This window comes from Gracilinanus agilis, chromosome 2, assembly GCF_016433145.1.
Source record: "Gracilinanus agilis isolate LMUSP501 chromosome 2, AgileGrace, whole genome shotgun sequence".
In the NCBI taxonomy this organism is placed as follows: Eukaryota; Metazoa; Chordata; class Mammalia; order Didelphimorphia; family Didelphidae; genus Gracilinanus; species Gracilinanus agilis.
The window spans coordinates 218,335,825-218,361,810 of NC_058131.1; the positions used below are offsets into that span (position 1 = coordinate 218,335,825).

The following is a 25,986-nucleotide window of genomic DNA, read 5'->3' on the forward strand; positions in this document are numbered from 1 at the left end:
GGTGATGGAATACTATTGTGCTAAAAGGAATAATAAACTGGAGAAGTTCCAGGCGAACTGGAGAGACCTCCGGGAACTGATGCAGAGCGAAAGGAACAGAGCCAGAAGAACTCTATACACAGAGACTGATATACTGTGGTAAAATTGAATGTAATGGACCTCTGTTCCAGCAGCAATACAATGACCCAGGACCATTCTGAGGGATTTATGGTAAAGAAAGCTACCCACATTGAGAGGAAGGACTGCAGGAGAGGAAACATATAAGAAAAACAACTGCTTGAACGCATGGGTCGGGGTGGACATGACTGAGGGTGTAGACTCGAAATTACCACACCAATGCAACTACCAACAACTTGGAAATTGGTCTTGTTCAAGGACACATGACAAAACTAGTGGAAATGCGCATCGGCCAAGGGTGGGTGGGGGTGCGGGGGCGGGGGTTGAAGGGGAAAGGTGGAGCATGAATCATGTAACCATGTTAAAAATGAATATTAATAAATGTTAAAAAAAAACAGCTCAAATACCACCTTTTTCATGATGCTTTGTCTGACTCCTTCCTTAAACATTTGCCTGTTTCTTGTATTCATAAAGTTGATTTATTTTAAACCTAAAGTAGGATTTTACCTTTATCTCTGTTAAATTTCATTTTATTAAATTTGGTCCATTTTGTTGTCCTGTTCTCAGCCTAAATACCTTCCATTTTTTTTCTTCTGCCCAGTGCTTCTCCTGGGTCAGGTCTTTGAGACAAGCATCAATATTACTATTAGCCACTTAGAAGGCAAAGGCACAAATATGGGATAAAATCTGAGGTCTAATCTCTATACAAGGAACTTGGTTGCCCATACACAGTCAATTTATACTACCCTGACAACAGATTAATTCTGGCTTATACAGTATATGTATAGAATCTAGGTTTTCCCCATAGGCTAATTATTCTTGACCTCCAAGTCCACTAACTCAGCTTTAAGTTGAAACAGTCCCCTCAACAGTCACTGAACCATGCCATAGTGCTTCTGCCTATAACCTCTTTATCTAGTAGTCCCTGTTCCCCAGACAATTCCCTCCCTCTGAACTATTACCCCTCTGAGGTTATATTCTTCTTTTAATCCTTTAAATTCACTCTAGCAGAATTCATAAGAATTATCAAGGACTCATTAATGATAATTAAAAATGTGCTTGTTTTCTTGCAGTACCTCCATTTATCATTTTCCCTTTTTTGTCAGTTTATTACTAACTCCTTGCCTGATGCAATATCTGCTCCTGGTCAGGCAACATGTTAGGATACAAAGTCCAAAAAATGAAACCAGCCTTCTTACCTGTATATATGGAATCACTGACTCACAAAGACATCACCACAACTAGTACATCAGTGACATTCACACAGCATGTATCCTCAATGGATTGCTGGCCAGAGCAAAATTTATAATGTTGCATTGAATAAGTCACTGATGCACATTCAGTGGACAAAATCACATCTGTGGTTGAATTGGTGTAACCATCTCTTCCCAGGCAATCTTGTTCCTTTTGTTCCCAGGGGAGCTAGCCAGCTCTTTTCTCTGTATACTAAACAGAAGATCTGAACCACATATATGGTTAATATGTGAAGGATTACTTACAGGGTTTCTCTGTCAAAGCTGGCAGCTTAAATCAATCAATTGATATGCTTTTATGAAATACCAGATAAAAATTTAACAGTTTTTGCCCGCAATGAGTGTATATTCTATCAAGGGAGACAATAATACACAGTTGACACAAGATAATTTTTGTAAAAAAGATTTCAGCATCTGGCAGGGATCAGGAAAATCTCCATAAAGGAGATGTTGGCTGAGCTGAACTCTGAAGGATAAGATGACTTCAGGACAGCTGAAGCAGGTGTCCAAAGACTGCCTGCCTGGAGAGTTTTATCATGGCCCTTCCTGCAGTAACAGCTCATCAATTTCTTCCCGTTCTTAGATTCTTTATATTAGTGTCAGTATTGAGAGAAACGTTAGATCACTTAGTTGGAACTCCCTTATTTTACAGGCCAGGGAGACTAAGGCTCAGAGAGGAGCACGGATTTGTCCAAAGTAGCATAGCTACACTGTTGAGTCCCAACTTTCTTGGAGGTGTGCCTGCCCTTTCTTTGCTCAAGCATTAACCAGAGCTACCTCGCTGTTCGGGGCTGCCACGGCCTGGACGCAGTCTTAGTGATGTCCTGAGGTTTGGGGTCCCGGATTCCCTTCCCAATAAACACTACAAGAATCTGAGAAGCACCAAACCTTTCAAGGTCTCTAGTCAGTACCACAGGTCACGCCCCCTTGGAAGACCTCGCCCTTCTGGGTGGGACTGTGTCCCCGCCCTCACCTCTGGGGGTAAGGGAGGGAAGTCTCATCCTGGGCCACGTGGTCCGGGCTCTCGGCAGATCCCGCCCCGTGGGCCGGAGCTGCTTTTTTCCGGGGGCTACACGCCCCCTCTTTCCGCCCCCAGCCTCGGGTCTCAGGCTGGTTAGACTCCGCCCCCCAGACCCTCCTCCCCTTCCAGCCTCTGGTTTTGGCCGTTCGGTCCCTGGGCTGCTCCGCCCCGGGAGAAGATGGCGCTGCGAGCCCTCAGGAGCGTTCGAGTAGCTGCTTCGTCCCTGTGGGCGGCGGCCGCAGCTGAGATCCCCCGGCCACTTGTCTCGTTCCCAGGTGCCCCCGCGCGCCTCCTGGCCCGCCCTGGCCCAGGCTCCCCTCCCTTACCCGCTGCCGCCGCCGCCGCCCGGGGCCTTTGCACCAGCGCCCAGCGACCCGCCGGTGAGTGAACCTCTGGCTGGGCGAGGGTGGGGTGGGGGTGGGGCAACGCGGGCCTGAGTCTGGGGCCGAGCAGGACCTCCCGCAGGGTTCGGCCTGGGCTGGCTTGAGGGGAACGGCTTCCTTGTTATCTCTTTCCTCCTCTGTCCATTGAGGGCATTAGACCAGATAGTCTTCCAGCCCCTTTTCGTCCCTGGGTTATAATTCTAGCTCTGTGCAGAAACGCGTGTTCCTGGGTCACCCAGAGTGTGCCCGCCCCTCTGCTTGGGAGCTGTTGTTGGGGGAAAGGCACCTGGAGGTTTTGTTTCGCTTCAGACCCCCACCCCCGCACCTCCCTGTAAATCGTGGTCTGAAAAGCACCTATTACTTGGAAAGGTCTCTGAATCTTGTAAGACCTTACAAGCCTTTTCTGAAAAGGGCGATTACCATCCTTTTCCTATCACTTATTTTGATTTATTCTTTTAAGTATGAAAGTTGTGTGTTCTATTTGTTTATTGTCTTAATTGCTGAATTCGGGGACAATCCAGCTGAAGTGCTATCTATGATCTATGTAAATTGCTGACGACTGAGGGGGAGAGGAGAGGACTGAGACTGGCCAGGCCCAAAACCTCTCATGCCAGGCCATGTTTTTCTCTTTGACCGATCTGGTTTTTTTATCTTTTGCAATAAAAAGTGGTTGGCCGTGCAGTTTTGTATTCCTAGAGTCCCAGATCCTGTGTGTGATTATTGTAGACTTGGCAAGTTGCTATCACATTTCATTAATAATCATTAACAGCTGACTGAAAGAACCTTGGGAGGTATTTGACTAGTCACTTCCTTTTACAGATCTTTGACTACAGCTGCACAGTAGTTTGCTTCAGGTCCTACAGGTAGTAATAGCAAGGCTGGAAATCCGACCCAAGTCCTCTTAACACCAGATTCAGGCCTCCATTTTTTTTTATTAGACATTTATTAATATTCGTTTTTAATCTGTTTACATACTTTATACCCCTACTTTTCCCTTCTCTCTCTCTCTCTCTCTCTCTCTCTCTCTCTCTCACACACACACACACACACACACACACACACACACACACACACACACACACGCGCGCGCGCGTGCTCTCCCCCCACCCATGGCCAACGCACATTTCCACTGGTTGTAACATGTGTCCTTGTTCAGGGTCTATTTCCCATTCATGTCCGCCTCAGCCCATGCATTCAAGCAATTGTTTATCTTATTATGTTTCCTCTCCTGCAGTCCTTCCTCTGAATGTGGGTAGCATCTTTACCATAAATACCTCAGAGCTGTCTTGTGTCATTGCAGTGCTGCTGGTACAGGAGCCCATTACATTTGATTTTACCATAGTATATCAGTCTCTGTGTACAATGTTCTTCTGGCTCTGCTCCTTTTGCTCTGCATCACTTCCTGGAGGTCTCTCCAATTTGCATGGAATTCCTCCAGTTTATTATTCCTTTTAGCACAATAGTATTCCATCACCCGCATATACCACAGTTTGTTCAGCCATTCCCCAATTGAAGGACATCCCCTCATTTTCCAGTTTTTTGCCACTACAAAAAGCGCAGCTATAAATATTTTCGTACAAGTCTGTTTATCTATGATCTGTTTGGGGTACAAACCCAGCAATGGTATGGCTGGATCAAAGGGCAGGCATTCTTTTATAGCCGTTTGGGCATAGTTCCAAATTGCCAGCCAAAATGGCCGGATCATTTCACAACTCCACCAGCAATGCATCAATGTCCCAATTTTGCCACATCCCCTCCAACATTCTTTACTCTCCCCTTCTTTCATTTTAGCCAATTTGCTAGGTGTGAGGTGATACCTCAGAGTTGTTTTGATTTGCATTTATCTAATTATTAGAGATTTAGAACACTTTCTCAGACCTCCATTTTAAGGAACAATGCTTTAGGCATGTGCCTTTCTGGAAATGGCCACATTTCTTAATAGAATTCCTGTAAAATTTTAGAGCTGGAAGAAGGGACAGAGGTCATGGGATTTAGAGTTACAATTGACCTTAGAGATCAACCCCCTATAGTAAAGCAATTGCCTAGCACACAAGGGAGGTAGTTAACCCCCTCCCCACCTCCCAGCCTTGGAGCTAGTTAATAGTAGAGCTGGAATTTAGGTTTCTTAACTTTCTGAAAATATTGGAGTCCAAAGCTAAAACTGGCTTGTTAATTTATATTTTTAACATGTGTTTAAGACATGGTACCTTAATTTTTCTGAAATATTGATCTTCTGTTATAGTTCGAAAATTTACAGACAAACATGAATGGATATCAACTGAAAATGGTATTGGAACGGTGGGAATCAGCAATTTTGCACAGGTATTGTTTTATCTATATTTGTAGGGACTTTTATAATTCTGTAACTATCCTTATTCTCTCTCTAGGATATAGTGATTCACTCTTGGAATTTGCTTTTAAGATTGTCATTTTGTACTCTTAAGATTAGGGCTGGGAATCTTTTTTCCTCCCTGTTGAAGGCTACTTGCCCACAGAACATTTAATCGAAATTGAAGTTAAAAGCAATTTAATTTGGTTTTGGTCTCATGTCTTCCCTGGGTTATCTCTGCTTAAAATGATGACCCCAGATCCTTTCTTATAAAAAGTAATTTGTAGCACTGATTTCTTTTTTTACAGTGGCTTCTTGGTTACTGGCAGTTGAAACCGTAACAGTTTAGACTCAAAAGAATAGGTTATATAGCTTAGCCATCAGGGCAAATTTATCCCAAGGACTTAATATAGTCAAACTGAGGAGGCTGAGAGATGTCAGGTTAGAGCATCCCCACCTTGGCCTCCACAGTGAACCTAACTACCTTTTCCTATTTTACTACCTCAGTTTTGTCCTAACCTAGCCTATTGGCTGTTTCTTTCCTACAGAAACTGTAGATGGAGTTTCTTTTGACCATGAATTTTCTTGCTTTTGGAGTAGTGTGGCATCAGTCTTTTTATCATTTTCAAAATTGTAATAATGTTCAAGATTGAATTCAGATTTTATATTTAATGAGTGAAAACAAAGCCTTATTTAAATAGGATATACTATATATTTTGAGGGTTTATTTATACATTAAGTAGTCTGTTAGTCCTTGATACAAAGAAAATAAGACTGGCCCTGTACCTTCAAGGATCTTACAGTCTAGTAGTAAGACGTATAAAAAAGGAAATTTAACCAATGAAAAGAACCATTGAAAATAAATGTTATTTAACATTTTTAAAATTGTCCAAAATTACTGAATAATATTATATTGTCCAGGAGTTAACAAAACCTTATATAGATTTCAGTTTATTGTGGCAACTCTATCCTAATGTTAGTATTTGTAAGAGTTTTAAAAATCTAAGCCAAAGAAAATGTCATTAGTGTATTTGAGAGGTTATTTTGGTGCTTCGAGAAAAAGGTGCTGATTTGGAATCAGAGGACTTTGGTTTGCCACTTAGGTATGTGACCTTGAGCAAGTCATTTAATAGCTCTAAACCTTAGTTTCCTTCTGTCTAAAAGGAGGGAACTGGACTAAATTTCTGTTCAGCTCTGAATTTGTGATATTACCGCTGAGCTTTCTATCTGAGGAACTGTTAGTTTTGTTTTCTCTCTTATGAACAAGTAGTTGTTTTCATATGTTACCTTAAAGTATTTTTCTCAAAAACATTTACTGTGCCTTCTTGACTGCTGCAGAAATGAACTCCCATTAGATCTGTGGCTGGTGGGTAGAGAACTGACTTTGGAACCAAGAGTTCAAATTCTGCTTCAGATAAATACTGTGAGTGTGACACTGAGCATATTATATCATCTTTCAGTATTTTAGGCAACTCTCAAACTGTAAGTTGCAAAGAAGTTACTGGTCTGCGTTGGTAGTAAAAGGAATTTCTTCTCCTTTACCACTGAAATCACAGATTCAGTCCCTGTTTCCATCCATTGTAGTTTTAGTACAGAAGTGATAGACTCAGCCCTGAAATATATCCATTTCAATCTGAGTCTGAGACTACTGCTTTAGAGGAAATGAGAGGAAAAATAATGCAAAGGAGAGTTGTTGATTCTTTGACATTCATCATTAATAGCAGTAAAAACAACTAATAAAATAGTTAACAATTTATATAGTGCTTTAGAGTTTATAAAATATTTTCCATTATTATCTCTCTTAATCTTCACAAACCATTATATGGTAAGAAGTATTCCTTTTTTTACAGAAAAGGATCTGAAGCAGAGGTTGTCAATGTCACACAGCTACTGAAGCAGGATTCTAACCCAAATCTCTCTGACGACCAAGTTCAGAAAAAATTTTAGATGGGTTTTTTGCATGCCACTCTTGGTAAATAAATATGAGACACTCTTCCCTCAAGAGGTTTATAGTCTAGTTGGGGATATAATCTAGGAATTCAAATAAAAGAATACAATTTCCAATTAGAGTGATAAAGGCTTCATGGAAGAGGTGGCATTTTGATATAGTCCTTGAAGGATGACTATAACAACTGAGATTTGTATCTAATACTTTATAAAGTTTTCAAAATGTTTTTACATACAGATATTAACCCCATTTTTCAGCTCAGGAAACTGAGGTTTGGAGAGGTCATTTTGAACCTAGATACCTCGTAGGCATCTCAAACTCAGCATGTCCAAAATATAACTATCTTTCATCCAAAATGAACTCTTCTTTTGAGTTTTCCTTTTTTCAGTTGAGGTCACCATCATCATCATTTTTGGTCACCCAGGTTTGTAGCCACAACTCATCATTCTTCTTCACCTATATATCAGTTGCCAAATCTTGTCATTTTGAACTCAATCTTGCATCAGTCCCATTGTCTCTGCTTAAATGGTCACAACCCTAATTGAGTCCCTCATCACTGCTCATCTAGATTATTATAAAGCTCCTAATTGGTGTCCTGCCTCAAGGTTCACCCTTTTCCAATTCATTTTCCACATAGTTGGCTAAGTCAGTGATGGGCAAGTACTTGGGTGGACCAGATGTGTCCCCCCCTGAAATGTTCTATCTGGTAGCGGGACAGTATTCCTAATCTGATGTATACAATGAGTAGGATAAAATACAATGAAACTTGGAAAAAGTTGCCTTAGAAATAGACTGGCAAATGAGCATTTCCTTTCCTTTGGCCCCCTCTTTAAAAAGTTTGCTTATCACTGGGTTAAGTGATAATCCTAAACACAAATCTCAGATTTCCTGCTCAGTAAACTCCCATTGGCTTCCTCTCACCCCTGAGGTCAGGTACAAATTCTTCTATTCGGTATTTATAATCTTTCACACTCTGACATGTTTTTTCCTAGCTTTATTATGCTGTTCTCCTTCTCGAATTTTTCAGCCTAGCCAAACTAATTGCTGTTTTTCTTATGTAACATAGACTCTTCTTATCCATAAGCCTTTAAATTAGCTGTTACTCATGTCTGGGATGTACTCCATCCTCAATTATACCTGATAGAACCCTTGGGTTTCCTTCAGAGTTAAGCTCAAGCATCACTATCTCCATGAGGTCTTTCTTTGTCTGCCTAGATGCTAATGTCTCCTTCTCCCTCCAATTACATTTTAGAATATTTATTCTGTATATGTGCATGCTCTTTCCCCCAAAAGAACGAAAGTTACTGAGGACAAATATGGTTTCATTTTTGTCTTTCTATCCTCAGCATAATGCCTAACATATAGCAGATGCTTAATGTGTCTGTTGATAGTGATTGGTTAAGTGACTTGCCTCTGGTCACACAGTATGATTTCAGATTCAGCACACTCAGTGCATCTCCCTCAAGTCTAAGATTTCAGCAGGTAGAAATGTTGTGGGGAAGCGATGTAGTTAAACATTCCAGGGGGATAGAGTGGTACAAGCAGAGGCACAAATCATGTTTGGGAAAGGACAAGTTGTTCAATTTGGCTGACGCAGTTGGTTTCATGAAACTGACAGTCTTTATATCTGATTTGAAGTTTTACCCCTTTCCCCTTAGGAAGCACTGGGAGATGTAGTTTACTGTAGTCTTCCAGAAGTTGGAACAAAATTGAACAAACAAGGTGAGTGTCTTTTTGTCTCTAAAGAAAAAATGTAGAGATCTTTTTCATGAAATACCGAAAATACATTACTAATTGGATCCAGACATAACATTAACTTTGATGCCCTTCTCTAGCGGTGTCAAACTTAAATATATACAGGCCACTAAGAATCCCTGTAGGCCTCATATTGACTTAGTTTTAAAATGTTATATCTATATTTTATTGTATTTTTATTTTGTTAGATGTTTCCCAGTTACATTTTAATCTAGTTCAGGATGTGCGCTCAGTATTTCTGCCCTTCTCTACATTTAACTTGTGACTGAAAAAATTTGCTTTGAATCTAATATGGTATGAGGCAATAACAGTCCTCTTCCCTTGATAAAAAAATATCTCAGTGGACAAAATTGCAGGAATTCTATACGTAGAGGAGGTAAGAAAGCAAGGTGTGGGCCTTGGAATTAAGAAGACCAGAATTCAAGTTCTACCTGTGACATATAACTAGCATTTTAACCATGAGAAAATTACTTAATCTCTCAGTGTCCCAGAAACCCAAGACTATTGCTCTGTAGATTTGGGCCTTTAAAAAGAGGTTTTGAGGTATCTGAGTGGCTCATGGATAGAGCACCAGGCCAGGAGACAAAATCCTGAGTTTAAATATGGCCTTGGACCCTTCCTAGCTGTGTGGTGACCTTGAGGAAGTCACTCAATTCCAGTTGCCTTTCCTCTCTTCTGCCTTGGAACTGATATTTAGTATCAATTTTAAGACAGAAGGTAAGTGTGTTTTTTTTAAAGAGGTTTCTATACCAGGAATTCTCTACCTACTGATGAAATGATTAAAAATTTTTGTAAACTTATCTTGTTTATATATCACTTTATAGGACTTGTTCTGGTATATCACTTCCCTGGGGAACTGGAGTAATTAATCATTAAAAAAAACTTAATGGAGTAGATAGAGCGGATGGCTTCTTAGGAAAAACTTGATCTTTTCCAGTGCCACTTATTACTTACTGTTCTTCAAGGGAATTAAAAACTGAAGTTGTCCTACAGCCAAAACCCAGGATTTCTGAACCACAATTCTGAACTAGGGAGAGATGAAGCGATAACACTTAGAGGCAGATTCCAAAAGGGACCAAGACTGACAGCCAAGGAATCTGTGGCAAGATAGTAATTATATTAAAATGAAAAAACGTTTATCCTTAAACTTTTTCCTTTGCATTCCCTTTGTTTTTCCTATGGTTCCTTAGTAAAATTTCTCTTGAAAAAGCTTAACCTTGTTTTAGCCAAAATAATGAGGGAAAGAGATATTTCCATACACAAGCAGTGTAATGTTTGGCCTTTTGGACAGAGATAGTTGTAGCAATAGTAAAAAGTAATGCTTCAGAATGTAGAATGAGCCAAGATGGCTATATCTGATAAATGGGGTAAAAAACATGGAAGAATGGTGTGGGGAAATATGTCATTTAGTTCTTCTTTTCTCCCTTTTCCTAGAGGAAGAGTATCCATGTAGACATGTTATTAATGTCTATCACTGAATCTAATTAGATGAGTATTGTTGATTCAATTAAATTCAGGCCTATTTTCTATCAAGCACTACTAAACCTGGGGATACAAAGACAAGACTTGTAAATCAGCCTAGCATAATGGAAACATTGAAATCTGAGTCAGGAGAGACCCTGGTTTCAAATATTAGTTCTATTACTTCATGAGAATTATAAGGAGCCTCCACAAACATCTAGTTTAACTAATATCCAAAAGAAATTTCCACAATAGCATACCAACAAATAGACATTTATCCTCTGCTCAAAGACCTCCAGGGAGAGGGAATGTACCATCTTTGAAGTTAGCCATTCCAGTTTGGAACGTTTCTAATTGTTACAAAAGTTTTTCCTGACATTAGGCTTAAATGTGCTTTTTTGCAACTTATACCCATTGCTCCTACTTCTTCCTTCTGGAACCAAGTAGAACAAGTCTGATGCTTCTGCTTTAAATACTCGATTATATCTGTCATGTTCCTCTTAAAGTCTTCTTTACTCAGGGCTACCCAGTGCTTTGATCAATCCTTATAAAAAATGGACTTCCATTATTTACTGTGCTTGTTGTCTTCTTCTGAATACTTTTGAAGTGAACTGCTCCCCAGATGACATCTGAGAAGGGCAGGGTTACAGAGGGATTCTTGCTTATTAGTAAAAGCGATGTCTCTTAATACTCCCCACACTGGCTTTGTGATGATAGGTAATTTACTTCTCCATCCTGAGCCTGTTTTCTATATTTCAGTGAGTTTGTGATCTTTTCAGTATATACAGATTGTAACCATCTCAGGTTGTGCAGCTTTTGTCCATGTTATCTTATAAATTCTCCACATGGGCTCTCTTCTGAACCTGCTTAGAAGAGGAGGAAGGGGTCCTTATTCTAGATGTTCTGATGTCACATTATTACCAGGAAAGATTGTAGATTTTCCATAAAATTTTTTGCTTTGATTTTGCCATATGATCAGCCTACTTCCTTTTCCAGTTATATAACTCCCTGATACCCTTTTCCATCACTTCTCTTGTATAATTTTTTGTAAGATATTGCAGCCTACCTAGAGTTACCATGTACTTCTTCATAACCTTTTGGATAATCCATTGCTTTAGTTCTTTGAAGACTGATATTTTATGACTAACAACCATAGTATCAGTTGGAAAATATTGATATGAAAAATATGGATTTTTGTTCCAGGAAGATTTGGGTCATTAAAAGTACTATGCAGTTTTTCAAAGGCATTTCAGCCTGTCTTCTTCCTTTCCAATTCAGGGCTAATCCATGATGTTGGAGATACTCATCAACCAGCTCTATGAATTGTCAATTCAGTTATATATCATAGCTTATAAGGAGCATTCTTCATCACTTGGTCTTTCCTGTATGGATAGTTAAGCCAAACAAATGAACTTTTGCATCTTATTTAGAAAGTGTTTCCTTGTTTTGGAGTTTGATATAATCAACAAAATATAATTTGTAAATAGGAACTTTTAGTTCATCTGGATTATGTTGGATACCCTCCTTGAGTTTGACAAACACCTTTGGCAAAACATGCCTCCCTGTTCATGCCTTGCTAGGGTTAAAGAACAAAGGTATTTGTTGCATTATTCAGACAATTGTGTATAATTTTGAAATGTGTAAAAAAAGACAGCTTGATGAAGAAGCTAAGTTTGTTCTGCAGAATCAGTTGGTTTTTTTTTTAAAGAGACAGTAAGCTCAATGAGATCTTATATTCTCTGTACCAAAGGTGTCAAGACACTCAGCACTAGGCAGGCCATACCTAATGAAAATCTTAACTGGGAAATAATTTAAAATAAATAAAAATACAATAAAACATGCCACATTTTAAGATGAAGTTGATATATGACCCATAGAAATTCTTATATATAGATTGGTGACTGCCATTTCTCTTAAGAGTTTTAAAAAAATAGTGGAGCAGATTTCCTTGAGAAAACAGAATAGTGATTAGCAAAAGAACTGGAATTCTAAACTCATTACAGATTAACTGAATTTCTGAACTAAGTTCAGAGACAGAACCATGACTTAGGCAGTTACAGGACAAAAATCAATTAACTATAAATAAGTTCAATAAAAATGATACAGAATCAATTTAATCTTAGTCCTAAAAGGATAGTGTTTTGAGAACTGTGGATATCAAGACTGCTAACAGTCACGAAGTGCTAAGAAAAACTAAGGATAACAAAAATGATTTTTTTTTTAAGCTAAGCTGACCTTTGTTGGTTCTATATTTTCTTTAAGACAAAATGAACATTTATTTGCTTGGTATTTAAAGCCTTTCACAGTTTGTCTTACTTGATTTTTCCAGACTGATTTCACATTATTTCTCATTACCAGCTCTCAGGTTCCAATCAGATTAGTCTAGATCAGCATTATAGTTCCTACTACTTTGTTTTTGCATAGCCTAGCCATTCTTTTCCCACCCTGACATTCATGAAATACACTTCCTTTTCACTTAGACTAGTTTCCTTCAAGAGTTAGCTCATCTGCCACCTTCAGAGAGCTCTTCCTTATTGTACCTAGTCCCATTAGTTCTTTTTCCTTCCTCAACTCTTCTTATATTCACTTTTCTGTTTATTTGTTTGGATCACCCATGTATTCTTAGCATCTAACAGTGCCTCGTTCATAGTAGGTACTTATTAAATGCTTTTTTGAATTGAACTGCATTGATTAATGGCATTAGAGTAAAATTTTAAAACTTATAAGTAACTAGCGGTTTCATTTGTTGCTTCTCCATAGTTTTTGTTTTTATAGCTGACATTTCTGACATGTAATACTCTCTTTTTAAATTTTATTTAGATGAATTTGGAGCTTTGGAAAGTGTGAAAGCTGCCAGTGAACTCTATTCTCCACTAACAGGAGAAGTAACTGAAATTAATGTAGCTCTTGCAGAAGACCCAGGACTTGTCAACAAATCTTGTTATGAAGATGGTAAGGTGCTGGTAATAATTTCTCAAGGGTAATAATAACAATAACAATTAGCATTTCATTTTTAAAAATTTGACTTTGTTTCCTCCTTTGTGACAATGACTTTTGAGTTGTTACAATGCTGAAATAAACTTAATGGGGGAAAAGATTAAACTAATTCCTTCAACAGTTAAATATGTACTTAATGATACTAAGAGCATAGCTAGGCAATGGGGAAGGAAAGTTTAGGTAATATGTCAAAAATAATTTTCACACTCCTGACCTTTAAAGATTAACGTATAGTTTCCCAACTGTTTTTCATTTTTCTTTCTTTTTTTAAACCATTACCTTCTGTCTTAGAATCAATACTGTATATTGGTTCCAAGGCAGAAGAATGGTAAGGGCTAGGCAATGGGGATTAAGTGACTTGCCCAGGGACAAACAGTTAGGAAGTGTCTGAGGCCAGATTTGAACCTAGGACCTCCTTTCCCTAGACCTGGCTCTCATCAATCCACTGAGCCACCAAGCTGTCCCCCCAACTGTTTTTCAGTAGTTTCTAATATAAGTCCTTTGACTCTTAAATTTTAAATACCAGCATAATCTCTTTAATATTTCTCAGCTAAAGAGCTTCATTACTAGTTTTCAGAGGATTAATGATATAATCATTCATAAAATTCATTTCCAAGGTATTCACTCACATTACATGTAAAAACAGTAATATTTTCAGTAGAGTAAACTTATTGCTATATTCATTAGCCCTACTGGCTATAGTGTTAGACTCTCTTTAAGGATGAGCTCTTGGATCCTATTTGTAAATGAGAAACATTTTTCCCCATTGGACTTGGTACTTATAACAACACATGCAACATCTGCTTTAGATCTAGGAGTTAGCCTCAAAGTGTATGTAGTAGGTGAATAATCAGTTTTCAGAGAAGAAAGACTAAGGGACTAGTGAGGATATTGGTTCCCTATCTCAAATTAGGATCACCAGGGATTTTGAAGTAAATCTTCAACTGAGCTGTCTGACCATATTTCCAGGGCTTTATAGAATCTAGATGGAAACGCTGGAAGGCAATGGCTTTCTTCCTATAGTTCCCCTTGTCTGTTGAGCCAAAGCGTAACTTAGAGCAGAAGTGTCAAACATATGACATGCATCCTTGTAATATTACCAAGAGTAGGCCAAATCAGATGAAAAATAATGGTAAATATTAAAAAAAATAAAATACAATCAAACATGGAAAACGGTTTAAATCTAATAAGTCAGAATGCAGCATTCAGGGATCCCTAAGTATTAAGAATATTAATTTCCTTATTATTGGCCCCTATTTCTGAGTGTTTGATACTATTCACTTAAGAGATATCAAAGATTAGTTCACACAAATGCCTATGTCATTTTTCAGGTGTTTCATACTTATTCAAACTTTCATGATCACTGAGTCAACGCATACAAGTTGGAAGAACAAAGTGTACTTTTGTAATTTTTTGTACAAACATTAAGGGCCATGATGACTTTGTAAGGGGCTCAGCATGAAATGGAAGAGTTTTAGGTTGGAGATTGCCTAACATGGAAAAATTCAAAATTACAGTGGAGGTTATTTAATGAGACCTCATTTACATTTATTCTGCATTTATTTTCTCTTCATTCCTTTGCCACTAAATAGTGAGAATATTAAATCTATCCTGTGAAACCAAATTTAACATGGTCTTTGAATTTATTGTTTTTATTATGTTCAGAAAATTGCTGAGTAGATTCAGTGTTAGATAAACCAACTGGTTGGATCTAAAATTCTTTTGTTTTTTAAATAATTTGGATTTCAAAATAACTTCTTGATTACAGGTTGGCTGATCAAGATGACTCTGAGCAATCCTTCAGAACTCGATGAACTGATGAGTGAAGATGCATATGAGAGATACATAAAATCTATTGAGGATTGAATGTGAATCCCCAAGTAAATTAGCATAAGAACACAGTCCCACATAGTTTTGACCTAAATTAGTGGTGTATGGAAGGTTAGCAACTTTAACACTTCTGGAACAACACCATGGCATGGAAAAAAAATATTAACTCCTCAGAAATGACTGGATAAAAATACTATTTGCACCTTTTGCACAACTTCTTAGTAATGATTTTAAATTAGTGTCTGTCTAGTTCTGAATTCATTGCATCATGTGTGGTAAAAGTGAATTCTGAGATCATGTACTTCAAAGCTAGACTTATCTGTAAAAAGCCTTAAATCAATAATGTTGTATGGCCACTCAAATCCATCCATCACCACAAGTTTTGTTCAAAATACATTTGGTTTTCTGTCCATGGGAATAATTTACTGAGACTGGTTAGGTGGCTCTTGACAAATGGAGAGCAAGTCTATCTTAGTTTTTGAATGAACTGCTTGGCTGAAGCCATTTTATACAGATGAGGCTTCAACTTTGCAGCAGGTTAGGTATTGGAATTTAATAAACTTTTAAAAAACCCTGACTTCTTTCCTGGTTGTTTTGTTTTAAAATGAATGTTCCATCTAGCAATTCTCACAATAACTTGCATATATTAGTGTGCTAAGATCTTAGAATTTGATGTCCCAGGAATTTTCCAAGAATATTTCTGCTTTGGAGCATTTTCCTTAAAGTCATGAAATTGATTTTGTGTATAATTTTATGATTGCTATCATTGCCTACCTTCACTAAAGGAGCATAGGGGCAATTTAGTTCAATAAGCATTTAATGAATACTTTCTATATTTCCATCTCTGTACTGGGCTCTGGGAATACAAAGAAAAATAACTTGCATTCTACTGTGGGCAAATAATGTGTACACATGTAAATACAAAATCTTTTCAAAGTAGATACAAAATAATTTTGTTGGAAGAGAACACTTAACAACTGTGGAGAGGGAGTTTCCTTTTCTCAGAGTTCCCTGTGCTAATGAAATCACAAGTCCAGTCTCTAGCCCAGTATCTCTGTGGAATTGGCCAAATCCTGGGATTCCATTTGATGACATTGTAACCCAACTGTAAATAGAGAGCAAAAAAAGGTAGCTAGGAGCGAGCTTTTTCATACATGTTTTCTTGTTATTTTAATAGACATGAGGAGAGTTGTCATACACAATTGACAATACCTTCTCTGAGCTTTTGTGACATATTTTATTAGTTTTCTCCTACCTAACTAATGCTCATCATCTTTTATTGCTGGATCATCATCTACATTCATTGGCTTTGTGTGGTTAAATACACAAAGGGTTCTGTCCTGGACCCTTTTTTCTTTTTTTTATCTCATCTTCTGTGGGTTCAATTTATCTCTAGGCAGTTGATTGCCAAATCTTATATATCAAATTCCTATCTCTCCAAGCTCCAATACTGCATCATCTATTAAATGCTTGGAATTCTCATCTGTGACCTTCCCATTTTTAATGAGAACACTGCCAATTTTCCAGCTACCCAGATTTAGGCATCCTTAACTCATCCTGACTACATATCTCAAAATTAGCAGGTCTTGCTGATTTAAAAATATTTTTATTTTTAGCTTGAATTCTTGGACTGCCCTTTCCTGTTTTCTCTTCACTTTTGCCCTTCTCAGTTAAAAAAGCAAGAAAAAACCTATTACAAATGTCAAGCAAAACAAATCCCTACATCAACTATCCCCCCCACCAAAAAAAAAAATGGCCCATCTGCACTCTTGAGACTATTGTGTCTCTCTGGAGGTAGGTAACCTGTTTCATCATAAGATCTTTAATTGTGGTTTGTCATTTGGTTGATCGGAGTGCCTAAGTCTTTCAAAGCTGACTTTACAATATTGTCATTATTTAAATTGTTCTGGTTCTACTTACTTCACTGTATCAGTCCATTTAATTCTTCCCAGGTTTCTGTGAAACTTTTGGTGAAAAGAACTATTATAGAACAATAATATTCCATCACTTTCATATGCCAGTACTAGTTAAATCATTCTCATTAATGAGATTCCCCTCAGTTTCCAATTTTTTGCCATCATTAAAAGAGCTACTAATTTCTTTTGATTTCTTTAGGGTATAGACCTGGTACCAGAATTACTGGGTCAAAGGGCTTGGAAAAAATTTAATAGTTTTTTGGACATAGGTCAAAACCCGGTACCAGTATTACTGGGTCAAAGGACTTGCAGAGAATTTAACAGTTTTTTGGACATAGTTCAAAATTGCTTTCTGGACTAGCTGGACTACTTCACAGTTCCATCCACAGGACATGATATAGTATTTCCCCATATCCTCTCTGGCATTTGTACCTAGATTTGTAACGTGTCAACTTTGCCAATCTAGTAAGTGTTGTTATACAGGGTGGTATGGTACTTCAGTAGGATGGGCCTGATGAAGGTGGCCCAAGATCCTTAGATGGTAAATGGATCTAAGCTGAGTGAGGAGAGGGATGCCTGAATGGGGCCACCAAGGTATGCTGATAACCACCAGGGCTTATAAATGTTCAGCTCAGCTAAGCACCTGACCCCACAAACAGTGCCCAAGCCAAAGTGATTGAGTGAGAAACTATATATTGATCCACACAGCTCCTCTGGTTACTTGGCTTGGGGTTGGGTTGATGGATAAGGTTTATAATAAGAGTAATAGTTGATAAGGTTCGATTAACACGGTTGACTGCGATTTACACAACTATTCCCTTTCCCCTTAGGGGTATCTATTAGGTTGTCCTTTAGAATGACACCAGTCTTCACTTAATTTAGTTCAAAGCTTTAGTACTACTAAACTCAAAGGGGTAGAATCCAAAATAAGGAAAGTGGTGTTGGGAATGGGAGAAAAGTAGTAAGGGCCAGGCAATGGGGGTTAAGTGACTTGCCAAGGGTCACATAGCTAGGAGGTATCTGAGGCCAGATTTGAACCCAGGACTTCTGGTCTTTGGGCCTGACACTCAATCCACTGAGCCCCCTCTTATATATCTTTAAAAAGGACTTTTAATCAGAGAAATTTGCTACAAAGATTCCTCTCCCACTTTCTTGCCCCCTTCCCATTTTAGCTGCATTTGTACAAAAACTTTGTGTAATCAAAATTGTCTGTTGTTCCTACTGTGAACCTCTATCTCTTATTACTTCATGAATTCGTCCTCTATCCATAGCAGGCAGTTTCTTTCATACTCTTCCAATTTGTGGTGTCACTCTTTATATCTAAATCATGTACCCATTTGGAGCTTGTCTGGGGGTAAATGGTGGGAGATAATGGTCTATACCAGTGATGGCAAACGAATGGCACAGGTGCCAAACATGGCACACAGAGCCCTCTCTGTGGGAAGACAGTCACCCTCCCCCCACCACAGTTCTTTACTAGAAAGACAGAGGGACTCGGGTAGACAATTTACATTTCATGAATATTCACTATTTCATTTATATTACTTTTACTGACATAATTGGATAAAATAAATACTTTATTTTGTTGTGAATTCACCTTTTTCATTTTTGGTACTTGTAATTTTCTTTTTTTAAGTAAAGTTAGCCAAGAGGTATATCTATTTTGTTGCTTATTTCTTTAAAAAAAAGAGCTCCTTGTTTTATTTATTAATTTAATGGTTATTTTTGCTTTCCATTTTGTTAATCTCTCCTTTGATCTTCAGAATTTTTAGCTTGATGTTTCACTTGGACTTTTTAATTTGTTGGTATTCTAGTTTTTCTAATTGCACACCCAATTCACTGATCTGCTTTTTTGCACTTTTAATAATTAAAGTGTTTGAAGGTATACATTTTTCTATAACTACTGCTTTTGCTGCATCTTCATTTGGTTTTCTCATCATTGTCATTATCTTTAATGAAATCATTGTTTCTTTGGCCCATTTATTCTTTAGGATTGTTAGTTTCTTATTAATTTTTAATTTTTCCTTTATAGGCCCTTTATGAATATAATTTTTATTGAATTATGGACAGAGTATATGGTTAATATTTATATTTTTATTCATTTGTGATGTTTTTATACCATGAACAATTTTTAAAAAGGTGGGTGATGATACATGGTTGAGATTGCCATAAGTACAAGAATAAAATGCAGTCTGATAGATCCAGAGGTTTATCATATCCAACTTTTCTAAATTTCATATTAAAGTCTTTAATTTTTAAAAAAAGTTTTGGTTGTATTTATCTAGGTCTGGGAAGGATAAATTTAGATTCCCTATTTTTAAAGTTAAATCTCTATTTTACCTTTATGAATTTAGATCCTATGCCATTTGGTGCATATGTCTGTTATTTATATGAATTTATTGTGCTACCTTTCAGTAAAATATGGCTTCCCCATTTGTCTCTTAATTAGGCCTTTTTTTCTCTTTGTCTGAGATTATTACCCCTGCCTTTTTTATTTCAGAATTTTAACTCAGACTGTGTCTTTCTGTTTTCAAATGTGTTTCTTATAACCAACATATTTTTGGATTCTGGTTTCTAATCCATTCTTCTATCCTTTCCAGTTTTTTAAAATCCTCAAAATATAACAGAACCACTCCCAGGTTTTCTGTCTAATTAGATTCTCTCTCTGACCCCTGGTGATCTCCCTATCTAAGACTATAAAGAGTTTAAACTTATGATTGCTTGCTCATTTCTACCTTTTAAATGCTTCTCTTGATGCCTTTGTATGTCAAATATTCTACTCTGGTCTTTTTCTCAGTAATGTTTGAAAGTCCTCTATTTAAGATTTTTTTTTTCCATTTTATGAAAAACCCTTATCTTCTGACTTAGAATCAATCCTAAGTATTGGTTTCAAAGACAAAAGAGTGTTAAGGGCTCACACAGCTAGGAAAAATCTGAGGACAGATTTGAACCCAAGACTTTCTGTGTCCAGGTCTAGCACACTATCCACTGAGCAACCTAGCTGCTCCAATATTTCTTAAAATATACGATCAAGCTCTTTTTTGGGAGCAGGGTTATGGCTTTCAAGTAGTTCACTGGTTCTTAAATTATGTCTCCTTAATCCATTTTCAGTTCAGTTTTCACTGTATATACCTTTTTTCCCCCTAAATCTTTTGACTTAAAAAAAATTTTTTTTTCTATGTTTCATGGAGTCAGTATCTTCTATTTATTCCAATTCTAGCTTTTAGGGAATTATTTTCTTAGGAAAGGTTTTGTGCCTCTTTTTTCAAGCTATTAATTCTCTTTTCACATTGTACATAACATTTATTTTCTTTTTACCTTGTTTTAGAATTGATAATAAGTATTGGTTCCAAGGCAAAATAGCAGTAAGGGCTAAGGCAATTGGAGTTAAGTGGCTTGCCTAGGGTCACACAACTAGGAAGTGTCTTAGGCCAGATTTTTCATTTCTTTTTTTAAAAACACTTGCTGTAACTCTTCTAGGACTTCTTGTTGGACTTGGGTCTAAGCTAAAATTTTCTTTGAAGCTCTCCTTATTATCCTCTCATTCTCTTTGCATTTTTATCTTTGGAGCTTTTCTTTCATGAGGAAAACTCTTCATGGTAGGATTTTTTGTTGTTCATTCTTCCAGACTATTTCTTGACTTCAGACTTTATGTTACGACTTATCTCTGTACCCTTCTTGGGAGAGGGAATGTCTGGGCTAAATGTTGTACATAACATAACATTTATTTTCTTTTTACCTTGTTTTAGAATTGATAATAAGTATTGATTCCAAGGCAAAATAGCAGTAAGGACTAAGGCAATTGGAGTTAAGTGGCTTGCCTAGGGTCACACAACTAGGAAGTGTCTTAGGCCAGATTTTTCATTTTTTTTAAAAACACTTGCTGTAACTCTTCTAGGACTTCTTGTTGGAAGATTCCATCCTGTTGTTTTCATATAGTTCAGCTGGCGGTCTGTAAGCTATTTTTCTCTTCCTGAATGTGAACCAGAATTAAGTCTTATATTGCCCTCTTCATGTGAATTCTGCAAATGCTTTATTTTCCCCAACTCATTTCTCTTATTATTTTTTCAAATACGTGTAGAAACAATTTTCTAACAATTACTTTCTGACAAAAGATCCAAATTCTCTCTTCCTCCCTCCCTTCCCCTTCCCTAGGCAGCAAAAAATCTGATATAGGTTATTTAGTGATGGCATGCAATTTTCTTATTCCTCATGTTGTGAAAAAAGACATTTTGCACATATCAGAAAAAAAAAACTCATGAAGGAAATAAAGCAACAAACAGCATGGTTCAATCTGCATTTATACTTTGACAGTCCCTTCTATGACTGGATATAATTTTTCATCATGAGCCCCTTGGAATTGTCTTGGGTCCTATCACTGCTGATAATAGTTTAGTCCTTCACAGTTGATCATTGTACAGTATTTCTGTTACTATTTGCAATGTTCTACTTGTTCTCACTTCAGCTTGCATCAGTTGATACAAATCTTTACAAGTTTTTCTGAATCCATTTGTTGTTTCTTATGGTACAATAATATTCTATTACAACCATATACCACAACTTGTTCAGCCATTCCTCAGTTGATAGACATCCCTTCAGTTTACATTTTTTGACACCATAAAGAGAACTATATGTAGGTCCTTTTCCCTTCTCTGTGGTCTCTGGGATTCTGCAAATTCTTTTTCCAGGTTTAGGTATGTTGATTTGTTCTGCAAGTTTGAGTAGACTGCTCCTGCACTCACTCCTGCTATTAGGCTCTGCAGATTCAGAGGTCTGATAGTCTTGCCCTACTTATTCCAACATAGGCTTCTATCTGGGCTGGAGGCTAGAACTAAGTCTCAGCTTTTTGCCTGAGAATAGACACACAGAGCTACTACTTGTGCTTCTGAACTTGTTCAGTACTCAGTACATAGCTAGGGCCCATGACTTTGATCATTCTTTTCTACCACCCCTGGGCCCAGGTTTCTCTCCTTAGTCTACTTTGTTTCTGTAACTCAGAACTGGGCAATAGGCAACAGAACTGCAAGATGACACCTGTTCCTGTACCCTAGGCTAGTTCAATTTTATTTTATCCCTCTAGATCTCATTTTATCCCAGTTTTCCCTGCCCTGTTGTCTCTTCTTGGTTCTTCCAGGCCTTGGACACTAAAATACTCAGCATGTTCTCTTCTGGCCATACCCTATCCTCAGTGTCTGTTGATCTGTATATCTTCTTAAGCTAACATAAACTGGAAAAATAACTGACTTTTTCTTAAATTTATCAATCAGAATTTGATCTGGTATATTTTCTGGATCTTTTTAAAGATTTTATGGGGGAGCTTGACTGTACTTCTTCCTATACCATCTTGACTTCCCCAGATCCATATGTATCTCCTTTACTCACAGCTACCACTCCTAGTTCTGATACTTATCACACAATTCCTGGAGTATTCTGATAACTTTCTCTTTGAATCCACAATCTGCCCATTCCAATTCATCTTTCCATAAAATTGACAAATTGATCATCTTTAAGCACAAGTCTGACCATGGCATTTTCCTATTCAGTAATCTTCCATGACTTCCTATTGTCTCTAAGATAATACAAATGCCTTATTTTAACCTTTAATGCCTTTTTCAGCCTAGCTCCAGAGTTGCCAGAAATAATTTCCATTTTTCTCTGTCATGAACTGTTTAGCCAAAATAGCCCATTTGTTCTTTCCACAGATGACATTTCATCTTCTGTCTATATGCCTTTGGAATCTTCTTATTCCATAATGTCAACTATAATCCTTAGCTTTATTCAAAGCACAACTGAGGTGCCAACTATAGGAAGGCTATCCTCATCCTCTCCCATTCTCTCTCACTCCGTCAAATTTATTTTGTATGGGTACTTATTATTCCTCACCTCCATCCCCCACCCTTCACTTCTTTGGAATATGAGTGGCTTCTTTCATTTCCAGGTCCTAGCATTAAGCCTGGAATATTTATGCTTATTTAATTGAATTGTCCATATTCAAATGTTTCTTTAGTAAAGGCAGCAGGGGGGTATACCATCTGATAGCTTGTTTACTTTTTATAAGCATATAATTCATATTTTTCATAATAAAATGAATTTAAGTTGAAAAAACTAGTCTAGTAAATGTACATTTACATTCAATATTTGCCTTAATGCCAGATATAGTACTCTATTTTGCTAACATCAGTGCATCATGACTGCCTGTTTAAAGTCTCCCAAGTATTACTATTCCTTACAAAGCCATCAGTCTTAAAATTGTAAAGAAAATAAGAACATAAGCCCTGTTTCATCTACCCTTTGTAGATAGGAGATAGCTATTGCTCTCCTCACTCAGTGGATAACATTAATATTATGTAGTAAGTACCTTAAAAATTACTAAACAAAATGTTAGTGGGTCAAGAATCTTTAATAGCTTTCTACTTCTTGCCAACTAAGTTTCAAACCTAGCATCCAAGCCTTCTCTACATTTCAATTTGACCTACAATTTATTAATCGCATAGGATATACAAGACACTGGTGTACAAATATTTGACTGAGTAGTTTTTATCCTCAGAGTTAAGAGTTGAAGTGATCTGAACAGTTTAGTATAACATGAGGTCATATGTGAAAGGCTGAAAGAAAGAAAGGAGAATTTTCTACTTTTTAATTGAGACTAGTCAAGGAAAAGTTGTTACCTGAGCTGAAGCTTGAGGGAAGAGGATTCAAAATGAGAGCAATTCCAAGTGAGATAGCAAATAATTTTCAAGGAAGAAGAGCAGTTTGCCTAGAATAGAATGCATAAAAGGGATTAATGTGAACTAGTTATGGAAGGCTTAAAATGCTAGACCAAGGAATTTGTATTTTATCCAATAAGCAGTTTAAAATCCCTGTGTCTTCAGCAGAGGAATGATATAGTCAAACCTGTTTCTGAAGATTTTTTGTTGACGTTGTGAAAGCCATATTGGGAAATGAAGAGACAAAATAGACTAGATAGCCTATTACAGCAGTACTAAGGTTACTAATAATACAAAAGAGGATTCCAGTGGAAGTCCTGGGGAGATGCAAAAGTGGGGGGCCCAGGGAACTGGGCTGACCTAATGGAAAAGTGACATCTTAAGAGCCAGGCCTAGAGAAGGGAGGTCTTAGGGTTCAAATCTGGCCTCAGACACTTCCTAGCTGTGTGACCCTGGGCAAGTCCCTTAATGCCCTGCCTTGGAACCAATGTACAGTATTGATTCTAAGTTGCAAGGTAAGGGTTTTTTTGTAAACCTAATTGAGACTCAAAATCTCAGTAGATAATGGCTTCTTAGAAGAGCTCTTTGATGTGGCCATGAAGAACTGGTAAACACTTCCCCAGGTCTCTAGATGCTCTCGCCAGCATGTGGTTGCATCTGACAGGAAAGAGGAAGAGTCCTGTTCTAGGTGGGGAGGACTTGGGCCCACTGAGAGGCCTCCAGAGTAGTCAGAGTTTAAAAGCCTATTCTAGAATGAAGGCAGGGTTTGCTTCACTATAATAAGGCCTTGAATGCCTTCTCCTTTCTCTCTTTGACTCTTGAATTCCTATTAAATCTATAAAACCCAATTTAAATGCTACCTTCTCAAAGAGCCTTCCCTAAGTCATGGTGGTCAAATGCAAAAAAGTTCCTACAGACATCAAAATCTTCATAGTAGCATTTTTTTTAGTAGCAAAAATAGCCTGGACACAAAGGCGGTGCCCATGTAATAGCTGGGTGACTATTACACTGTCAGAAAAGACGAAGAAGATTTGTTAACACGAGTTCAGAGAAACAAAAATGAACCAATACAAAGGGTAGAACCAGGAAAAAAAATAGACTTAATTTTTTTAAAACCTTTACTTTCTGCCATGGAATTGATATCAAGTATCATGGTTCCAAGGCAGAAGAGCAATAAGGGCTAGGCAATTGGCATTAAATGATTTGCCCAGGATCATAATGCTAAGAAGTGTCTGAGGCCAGATTTGAACCCATGATGTCCTATTTCTAGGCTTTTCTCTATCTACTGAGCCAGCAAGCTGCCCTTAACTACATTAACTGTAATGAAAACAAAACTCAATACAGTTGAATTTGAATTAAATGTAATGATCAGTCTTGGTTTCAGAGTACATGATAAAATATATCTTTCTCAAATTTGACAAGTCATGTCAACTGACTTTTGCTTAATACTTTGGATGTGAATATATTTAAGTGATTAGCATAAAAAAACAAGGTAGAGACTGGTTGATAGGAAAAAAAACTGTCTAATGTTATGGATATCAATGGACTCCCAGTGTAAGAGCTTAACACTGAATGTTTTGTCCCCTTTAAAAGCTTTTAAGTAGCTCCCTGACTACTTCTATCCTCTCCTATGGAGAAGTAAATCTGAGATATCAGCAACTGTTTCTGGAATATGGAATTAAACTTCATACTACCTCCCCCGAGTGTTGCAAAGTGTTCAGGCATGTAAACTGAAAGCATCTCAAATTTGTCTGAAAGAATGGAGTTATTTATATTAGACCTTTTTCCTTTTACATTTGGTAAAGAGCTTTAGTATTGTGCTTTCCAGGTAAGCAAGACTGGTACTACACTGACTTGTAGCTGGGAATTTAGAATTTGTAGGAAAAATACTCTGCATTTTCTTTCCCTGGAACCTTTTTCTCCTTTTTGAATATTTTACTTCTTCCCACTTACATGTAGAAACAGTTTTTGATATTTATTTTCAAAATTTTGAGTTCCCCATTCTCTCCCTCTTTCCCCCTTCCCTCCTCCCTAATGGTATTTTGCTATTGGCTAGACATGTGCTGTCATATAAGACATTTCCATATTCATCATATTGTGGGAAAAGACATTAAAATACATTAAGAGGGGGTAAAGATGGCAGCAGAGTAAAAAGCAGCTGCCTGACCTCTCCTAACCCACGCATATAGGACTCCTCAGGAAGACATAAAAACAAATCCAGAGGAAAGAAGGGACCCCCACAACAAGGCGCAGCATTGAAGGTATGTGG

General features: G+C 37.5%; 1 protein-coding gene across 1 annotated transcript in view; it reads left to right on the forward strand.

Moving 5' to 3' along the window:
- Positions 1-15,671, forward strand: part of PKD1L2 (polycystin 1 like 2) — a 147,224-nt gene extending 131,553 nt beyond the window's left edge. Inside the window, 6 exon segments of the mRNA XM_044663653.1 lie at positions 5,017-5,096; positions 6,954-7,023; positions 7,025-7,075; positions 8,710-8,773; positions 13,088-13,219; positions 15,033-15,671. Coding sequence (XP_044519588.1) covers positions 5,017-5,096; positions 6,954-7,023; positions 7,025-7,075; positions 8,710-8,773; positions 13,088-13,219; positions 15,033-15,130 — 495 coding nt within the window. The 3' untranslated portion in view covers positions 15,131-15,671.
- The last annotated feature ends 10,315 nt before the right edge of the window (positions 15,672-25,986 follow it).